At 54.4% G+C, this 9442-nt stretch overlaps 1 protein-coding gene across 1 annotated transcript; it reads right to left on the bottom strand.

Annotated features, from left to right (window-relative positions):
• Positions 1–2021: 2021 nt before the first annotated feature.
• mex3a (mex-3 RNA binding family member A) lies at positions 2022–7956 on the bottom strand. Its single transcript, XM_062565684.1, has 3 exons — positions 7120–7956; position 6091; positions 2022–3919 (listed from the first exon to the last, which is right to left on the bottom strand). Exons 1-3 carry the CDS (start codon positions 7546–7548, stop codon positions 2745–2747), a joined length of 1605 nt encoding a protein of 534 aa, XP_062421668.1. The 5' UTR covers positions 7549–7956; the 3' UTR covers positions 2022–2744.
• Between the last annotated feature and the right edge of the window lie 1486 nt (positions 7957–9442).

Here is a 9442-nt window from a genome sequence, read left to right as displayed (position 1 = left end):
TGCGTTTGTGGTCTTCTTTTTGGAGTAACAAAAAAAAAAAAAAGGGGAGGACTTTGAGTCACGGAAGACAAGAGCTGCAACTGCTAAGTGTTCAGTTTGAGGCAGAAGCCGAGTACCACTGACCCCCCCCCCCCCCCCCCCCCCCCCCTCATCACGGGCCTGAAGGATCAATACAAGTTCCAGACCTGCACCGCTTCTTCCTTCTTTCTTTTTGGAAGCATACTCCCCCCCCCCCCGTGTCCCCCCCCCCACTATCATTCAACAGCTTTAATCCCTACCCCCCATCCGCTCTGCTCCCGGCCTCAGAAATCCCCCGGCTGGGGCTGAGGCAGACGCAGAGGGTGTGTAATTTGATTCAGCATGAGTGCTGGTTAAATGGGGCGTTCCCTCTGCTTTCCTGTCAATTACAATTGTTTGATTTCATTCTGAAAGCTCCAAGCGAAGGGGGGGCGCATTGGCTAAAGCCCGGGTGTCCACAGTGAAGGGGGCAGCTGCAAGATGTCCCGTATAGTTGGTGGCGGGGCTGACACGATCTACACCGGCACTGACACGCAAACGGAGAACCCCCGCCCCCGTCCTTCCAAATATCAGGGGGTGTGCAGGGAGAGTTAATGCTGCTGCACCCCCGGTGTGACGGGATCAGGGTCATTTCGTTTCTTGAGCGATTTTCACAATTTTGGGAAAGCTGTGCAGCCAACGTAACGTTGAAAGCAGGTAAGGGGGGGAATCCCCTGATAGCTGCAGCTCGTTTACCCCCCATACGCCCCCCCATACGCCCCTCCTCCCTTCACAGCCGCTGCCAATTCAGCTAGTGTCTTCACAATTTTGTGTGCGTGTGAGTGTGTGTCTTGGGACAAAAGAGGCCCCCTCTCCCCAGCAGGGATGGCTCGGAGCCGCGCGGCAAAGGAGGGAAAAAAAAAAGTTGGGGGGGGGGGCAAGAGGCGCTGGAAGGAGGGGGCGGGGGCTCCCCCCTGTTCACCCAGCTGCATCCAGACCATCTAGCCCCAAACCGGGCCTGTAACAGTCTGGGCGGGGCTCGCCGCGGGATCCCCTCTCACCCCACACGGCCCGCACCTGGACCGACCCATTTGCCTAATTGTCAATGAGCGGATCCGGGCTGCGTCCGGGCGCTGTGCGGCCCAAGCCCCCCCTCCCCCCATCTCCCACCCCGCCGCCGGGGGACCGGACAATACGCCCCCGCTCGGAGAGAGGCCTTCAAAAAAAAAAAAAAGAAAGAAAAGAAAGCAAGCGATCAAACTGTAAGCAGGGCGACTCCCCAAAGAAGGGAGAATGAAAAGGGGGCTGAGCGAGACCCCGACTCGGGGTCACAGCTACAGTGGGCCGCGGAACACCTGCTCTCGTACAGCTTTGCTAATCACAGGGGGAGGCAGCTGCCCCCCCCCCCCTCGCAGCTCCTGCATAATGCCGTTGTGGGTGGACGTGGAGGAAGAATTACTAATTTGGGTCTCTACAGTGTGGACTGTTTCAAAAATTCGTAGCCTGCTGCTGATTCATGGAGGGGGTGCGGGGGATCCGCCGTGCAGTCGTACCCGGCTTCTGTCCCCTTCGTCTACGGCGAGACGCCGTGGCCCCCCGCATTGTTCAAATGACCACGCGGGACAACAAAGCGCGCTTTAGGTGGTTTCGAAGAAGGAGTCCATCGGGGGAGACGGATATGGAGGAAGAAGCCAACTGGGCCGACTCCAAGGCTTTCGGCCTCACACATTAAATCGGCGCTTTAAACAAGGGGGAAGGGGGGGGAGACCGCACGCTTTTTCAAGTGCCACGAGGAGCGAGCGTCACTGAATCCTTACAGCGAAGCGGCACTGGCCGAGGTGTAATCGATGGCTACAGGAAGGAAGATGTGACCGATACTTCCAAGCGACTTTCATCCATCCGTGTGAATGATGACAGGAATAAAATGTACCTGATTACTGTTAATAAATGACCCGGTGTCCCGGGGAGCATCAATCCTGTTTATAAGACTTTAAGGTATAAGAATGGAATATGGGGCAGGGGGGGGGGGGGGGGGGGGGGCGCGTTTGTATTCTTGTAAAGATTACATGGCTTTGACTCGAACCAGTTTATTCACATTTTCATTTTTGCTAAAATGGATAAGACCAATTAAATCAAACCACTATCACAGTAAAACTGAAAGGGCGGAATTCGCCTTCACGTCATCTCCTGAAATATTAACGTATGATTGAAAATCCTATTTTAGACCATGATGATTGTAAGGTGCAATGACAAGTCTACGTTTGTTTTTTTTCTCTCTCCTTCTGATAACAACATGGACTCTCTGGGTCGGTCAGGTGCAGATTGGTTATCTCGACAATCATCTTCTTCCTTCCATATAAACCCACTTCATGGTAAAATAAAAAATTTGAATAATAAAATGTTCACATTACTGTCTACCTCTGCCTACTCTGTGATCCATGAATGAAAAACAGCAGCAGTCCAAAAACTGAAAATGCAAGGTACTATACTTCTCTTATAAACAAAACTTTTATAAAATATATATGCATATATATATATAAAAGAAAAACTTAAAAATATTTCTTATACTTTTTAGTAAAGCAAGCAGTGCCGTCTAAAATATCTGCTTGGTTGTTTGTAAATTTTCTGGAAAAAAAAGAAAGAACAAAAAAAAAAAAAAGTGTATTATAATAATAATCATAATAACAGTAAATAATTATTGAACAAACACTGACCAAACTGAAATGGTTAAAAACGGATGTGGTTCCTTAAGAGAATATTCGGATGGCCTGTGTGACCTGGGTGTGGCACACTGGGCACTCCGGGTGGTTGAGCTCACAGATCCGGATGGCGCACTCCATGCAGAAGAGGTTGTGGCCGCAGGGCACCAAGGCAGCCGTCACTTTGCTCTCGAAGCAGGTCATGCAGTCCCGCGCGCTCATCGGCGGCGAGCCCGGCGCCGGCAGGCGGCCCGGGAACACCTCGCCGGCCGAGGTGGGCTCGCTGTGGGCGCGGCGGGCCTGGGCGTGAGGCGAGCCGGACACGGACACGATGCTGGTGACGGACGAGTTGTTGTTGTTGTTGCTGCTGCTGCCGCCGCTGCTGCTCAGGCCTCCGCAGGACTCGGGCAGGCCCGGGGACAGTCTGGTCAGGGGGAGCGGGAGGCCTCCGAAGCTCTTGGACCGCTGCTGGGCGTAGAAGGCCACTTGTTTGGGGTAGTCGGGGTCGCCCCAGCTCTGGGTGCCCTCCGATCCGAAATAGGAACACGGCTTCTCCCCGGAGCCGGAGAAGTTGCTCTTGCTGTAGATTCCCCCTGCCTCGCCTCCGCCCCCCACCATGGCGTCTGAGAAGTTCTGGCGGTAGCTGCTGGTGAGAGGCTTGCGCTGGCCCCCCTGCAGCCCCCACACCTGCTGTAGCCGGCTCTCCAGCCCGCCGCCGCCGCCGCTGCCCGGCGGGCTGCTCCCGCCGTTGGGCCCCATGCAGTCGTTCTCGTTGTTGTGGTCGTGCAGGCCCCCCGTGCGGAAGGCGATGTGCGCCTCGATCTCCTCGCGGGCCCGCTCGGCGTTGCTCGGCGACCCCGTGATCTCGAAGACGGGGTCGCGGTCTCGGCTCGGGGTGACGATGTAGGTGCAGGTCTGCTGCTGGATGCGCTTGATGGTGGAGCCCTTGGGCCCCACCACCAGCCCCACGACGCGGTATGGCACTCTCACCTGAATGGTGGTCTGGCCCGGCAGCGGCGTGGGCGGGGACCCGCTGAAGGACACGCCCAGCTTGTTGCGGGACGCCCGCAGCATGGAGAAGTGCTCCGCGGCGGAGATGATCTCGCGGCGGGCCAGCGCGACGTCCTCCTTCCGGCCGGTGATCAGGAACACGGGCTCCTCTCCTCTCACGGGGGTCTTGATGTACGTGTTGGTCTTGGCCCGCAGGGCTTTGATCTTGCAACCTGCGGAGCCAAGACAAAAAAATAAGTAAACGCGACGCATCACTCCGCCAACCAGAGCCGAGAGAAAACCCCTCTGATGTGTTCCTCGTTTAAGACCCGTTTAACGGGCAGCTTTTTACTGGAAAAGGACACGCCGAGTGACCGCCGTGATTTGTGCGGTTTACCGCACTCGCGCATTAGCCTGCGCATCCGGGGCAGTTGTTTGTTTTTTCGTTTTCTGAATCAGACACACTTCTCTGCAGACGCTTTAACCGGCGGGACCGCCGCGCCGCACGCGTTCGCAGCAGATGCGCCCGCTTGACCTCTCCTTGAACCCGCGAGACAACACAGTCAGCCCACGTGCACTCTGTTTCCTGCTGTACGTCTGCCATGTTTCTGATCAGAGTGCAATGGTTCACTCCGATTCAAGTGCTTTCAGGGGCCCGGGTCTCACTGTGGCACCGTAATGGGACCGAAGCGTACCTACGGTAAATCTGGAATTCTTTTGGAGGATTGTCGGGTGCGTTTGAGGTCACGGGGGAACCGCGGTAAGACTCCTGTTTATATTACACTCCACGAAGAATGCACCGGGTATCACTCCGTTTTTATTCACAAATTCAGGCCGCTGGCTCATTAAGTCCGCATTTATTTATTGACGGCTGAAACGGGGGAGGGGGGGGCGTCTACTCCCCTGGACAAAGCTCAGCTCGTCCTGCAGACTCCGGGTGCCTCGGATCACGCGGCACGTCATTGCATTACTCCTCTGAAGAAAGAAAGAAAAAAAAAAACACAGCAGCAGGCCTCGTAAAGCTTCCAAGACCCCCCCCCCCCCTAAGTTAAAGAGACGAATGACGCTCTAATGGCACTAAATAGCCCCACTTTGCTCGGGGACACCGACTCCTCGGGGACCGGGGGGGGGGGGGCGGTCGGACGGAAGGATAGAGATGCGCCGAGGGTTCAGTATCAAGATCCCCTTCTGTGGCCACTGCCTTGCAGTCGGCTAATAGACTTGTTATTGCCACGTGGGATCAAAGAGGCGTCGCCGGGTTCCTTTTCTCAAACTACGTTGCGCCGTTTAATTAGTCCAGACCGACGCCTCAATTAAGGAATTGTCTGAAAACAAAACAGGGGGGGGGAGATTATTTAATCGCAGCCCGATATTAAGGTCACTGGGGACAAATGTATTTCGCAGGCTACTGAACTGTGGGGCGAGAGTGATCGAAAACAAAGGCAACCCCCCCCCCCCCTCGATACGGGAGCTACAACGTCGTCTTTTTTTTTGGGGGGGGGGTCACATCCAACCCTTCCTCTGTGGCAGGAAGCTCTGTCTGCCAGAACTCAACCGGGCGGGCTGTGATGAGGAGAAGGGGGGGGGGGGGGTGTGTGCCGTGGCGCCAACAGCCAAATCAAATGCAGCTCGTCTCAAACACCCCCCCCCCCCCCCCCACCACCACCACCACCACTCCCCTCTCAGCCCCCTGAAAAAAAGGCCGCTCTATCTGCACCGGCGTGCTCACCAGATCCAAACCTCCGGGCTGTCTTTGGTTGCCCCGTTAAAATCCAAAACTTACACTTCAGCGTAGCGAACAGGAGCCGCGATGGGAGACAAGGGGCACTTAGCCGCACAAAGTAGATCCACATTATCGCAGCAGAGGCAGAAGAAAGAGCAGGTGCTGGTGGGGGGAGAAAAAAAAAAGAAAAGAAAAGAAAAAGCCATCTGAACCCCGCGTGACGTTATTCCAAAACCTGTTTAATTTTATTTGCGAGGTAAATCAGAATTTGGTACCTCACACCCACCCGTCAGCCTTTGTGCTAGTTCTCCCCAGTGCGACCCCCCCCCCCCCCCCTCTCCTGACAGGCCACCATGTGGCATTGAGAGTGTGCAGTGAAGTGGGGCTCATGAGGAGCCCCTTGTGTTCAGCTCCAAGGCGTCACTCCCATTCAGCCCGTAGATGCTGTACTGCCTCCGCGTCCCCTGTCTGATTTTTTTTTTGGGGGGGGGGGGGTTCCTCTGCAGCCTCTCACCCCGAGGATTCATCGAAGGGGCATCCACTCACAACCGCCACCGCCACAACGATCACAACTCGGATGGAGCGAAAAGGGGGAATTCTGTTTTTTTTTATTTTCTTCTTCTGTTATTATTTTTTTGTGTGGATAGTTTGTTTTCTTAGTGGAACTTCTCGCTGAGTCACCCTTTGAGGCCGTCCCTTGTCCCGAGCATCCACAATGTCTCCATGCGCCCCTCCCCTCACACACACACACCCCCTCCGACTTTCACACCTTTGTTTGACAGCTCCTGTCATTCAACTTGAGCTCTTTGTTCAGTAATAATAATGTTAAAAAAAAAACAACATCCAACTGTAAGAATGAGGTGTAGAATATGCAACGTGTCTGGAATTGAACTTCCCAGCTCTCTTCATTTGATACCAAACACACACACACACACACACACACACACACAAGTGGACCCCGCTTCTATTGTCCAATTGTGTCACTGGGGCAGTGCGCAACATAAACAACGAGGCAAATACGGGTAGAGACACAATAAAATCAAATAAAACCCATCCCCTCTCCCCGCCATTGGCACTTTGAATGTCTCTATCTGGCGCCGTGGATTCAAAGTGAAAGAACATTCTTCTTTCTCCGGCCGCACGTTGCCTTTTTTTTTTTAACAGTCTGGCGCGTCTCAGACGACAAAGGAAGCAAGTGCTCTCCACACAGAGTGCGCGCGTGCGTGAGTGTGTGTGTGTGCGCGCGCGCGCGCGCTGACATTGATGGCGTGGATGTAGAATAATTCGCCCAGGAGAGGAGGGTGCAAAAAAAAAATCCACTCCAAAAAAAAAAAAGAAACACTCACTCACTCACTCAGAAATAAATACATAAATAAACACAAAGAGACTCGTCGCCATGTGACTGAGTGAAATGATGAGACCACGAGAACTTGCTAGCTTGGAGGAGGGAAAAAAAAGTGGAGGCTGATGTCTCGGGGGAGTACTAAAAAAAAAAAAAAAAAAACACGCGAGCACACACACACACACCACTCCTTTTCTTTGTCAAATAACACCAGGTAACAGTTAGAGAACAAACACGAGAGACAAAGCGCACGGGGGAACCACGGCGGGGACAATGCAGCACTGTGATGAAAGCACAAGTTTGGAGGAGGAGGTAGAGAAGGAGGAGGTGGAGGAGGAGGGGAGATAATATGCAAGCCAGCGGTTTACCTTGTCTCCCACTATTTCGGCCACATGTTCCGAGCTGGGCACCGGGACGCATTCGGTTATGTTGCAGCCGCGTCCTTTCGTCTCGCCCGAGGAGCTCTCGTACAGGGCGCACAACTTGCTCTTCCCTTGCAGGATGGCCGCGTCCCCGCCGCCGCCGCCCCCGACGTTGTTCGTGTGGTTGTGGTGGTGGTTGTTGTTATTGTTGCTCCGGTCCTGCACTCCTGTTGTCGGGGCTCCGCCGCCGTCCTCGCCTTCCCCGAGCCCGAGCAGGGACAACTGGCCCAGCGCGACCCTGAGGGCACGGGAGTCGTCCTCCTCCTCGTCGGGCGGCACCAGGAGACCTTCGCCTCCGAAACCGGAGCCGGCCAGATCCCCGGCGTAGCCCCCGTTTTTCTCCATGATCCCTGCTAGAACCAGCAGGCTAGGCATGGCTAACAAAAGAGTGTGTGAGACAAAGACAGGGGAAAGAGACTGGAGAAACAGCACCCGTGCCGCCTCCTCCTCCTCCTCCTCCTCGCCCCCTCCTCCTTCCGATTCCCCCCTCTGCGCTAGTCCCTCCCATCGACCGGCCCCCTCTCTCTCTCCCTCTCTCTCTCTCTCTCTCTCTCTCTCTCTCTCTCTCTATCCGCCAGACTTTTCCAGTACAGTAGTCTCCTTCGAGCGCTCCGGGCGAACGGGACACAAGGCCGTCTGCGCGATGGATGAGGGCGGGCGGCGCGTTGCTCCACCCAGTCTGGTTTTACACGGCTCCCACTCCTCGCCGAGACAAAAACGAGCCGCCCTCCCCCGTCGTACCATTCCGTCTCGGGTTCCCGAGCCCGTGGCATCTGAAAAAAAAAAAGAAGAAGAAGAAAAAAAAAGAAAAAAAAAAAAAACCCGAGCTGCCCGGCAGAGAGGAAGAAATGCCTCAGCCCCCCCCCCACCCCTCCCCCCCCCCTCCTGCCCGCCGCCGCACTGTTACCGCAGACTCGTTCACGGGCGACGTGAGAGCCCCCACCAGCCCTCACCCCACCCCACCCCCCAAAAGAGACAACAAACCTTAAAAAACCCGCATTTTGGGAGACTTACGTAAGGATCGCCGGATGTAAACAGTTGCGTTAAAGCGAAAAGGCGCAAGTCTGAGTGCGCACATGGTCATCCGCTGGTGAAAGGATGATGTCAACTTTATCACACGCGGCTCGTGCTTTTGTGCGTGGGTTTTGGGGGGGGATCGTGCAGCATCGGACATGTTTCAGTGGGGGGGATAGGAGTTAGTGACATTTATTTTTGAATGGGGGGGGGGGTCCGCCCACCTTTATGTAGCCGTGCTTTGCGGCAGGTCACCGCGTTTTTCTTTTTGTCTCCGGCGCCGTTGCGCATGAGGATGTTATGTATAGGAGGGGAATAACGGTGTCTGGGGCGGTGGGGGCTGCATACGAGGAGCAGAAAAGAGAGAAAGGGAGTCGTCAGACAGGCGTTGCAGACCCTATGCAGCGGGGGGGGGGGGGGGGGGGGGGCATCAGAAAAGCCCTTGCACATTTCCCGTTAAAGAAAAAAAAAAAAAAAAACAGCAGCAGCAGACCCGGTGAACAAAGAACCGCGCCGTTCGTTTCGCGGAGAAGAGACTCCCCAAGATGTCCTCGACAGAAACCACGCCTGACGGCATGCTCGCAGTGCTACACAAACACCCAAATTGCAGTTTTGATGATCATCAGAATAACAATATTTGGGGGGGGGGGGGGGGGGGGTGGAACATTTTTATCAATACAGTTCTTACATTGAACCAGAGGGTTTTATTTCTGTGTTTTGTTTCAAACAGGTAGAAAAGTACCTGCAACTTCTATTTATTGCATTTGTGGACATTTAGGCTGCACCTCTTCACAATGAAATATTAGCAGAAAATAAAGTGGGGGGGAGATTACACTTACGCTACGATTATTTTCTGACTGAGTTGTAAATTGTTATTAGCCCAGACTTTAGTCAGCACCATACATATCAAAGCTCTGAGGGAACGTTGGACCCGGTACGGACTGTAGATTGGCACACAGTGCGGAGGAACCACTGATGGTGCTCCATTGTTTTCGGCTTCCTTCACAAAGTGTCAGTCTGAAGCTGAACCCGTCGTTACCATCTGTGCATGTGCACGGTGGAATGTACAGGGACTATCTGTTGCGTAAGGCCACACCTGCACCACGAGGAGAGCTCTGGGACGTTTGAGGAAACACAAAGCGCCCCACTGATCCACCATTTGTTTTGTTGTAGTTGTTTTTTCCCCGTACTATTCCTCCACCCCTGCCACAACATACATACATCTCTGCAGACACGTGGACACTTCGATGTTCAC

Source organism: Pungitius pungitius, chromosome 11 (assembly GCF_949316345.1).
Source record: "Pungitius pungitius chromosome 11, fPunPun2.1, whole genome shotgun sequence".
NCBI classification, from domain to species: Eukaryota; Metazoa; Chordata; class Actinopteri; order Perciformes; family Gasterosteidae; genus Pungitius; species Pungitius pungitius.
This window is presented reverse-complemented; position numbering and strand designations above follow the sequence as displayed.

Coding starts and splice junctions, on each gene's coding strand:
- mex3a (XM_062565684.1), bottom strand. CDS start 7,548: ATGCCTAGCCTGCTGGTTCTAGCAGGGATCATGGAGAAAAACGGGGGC.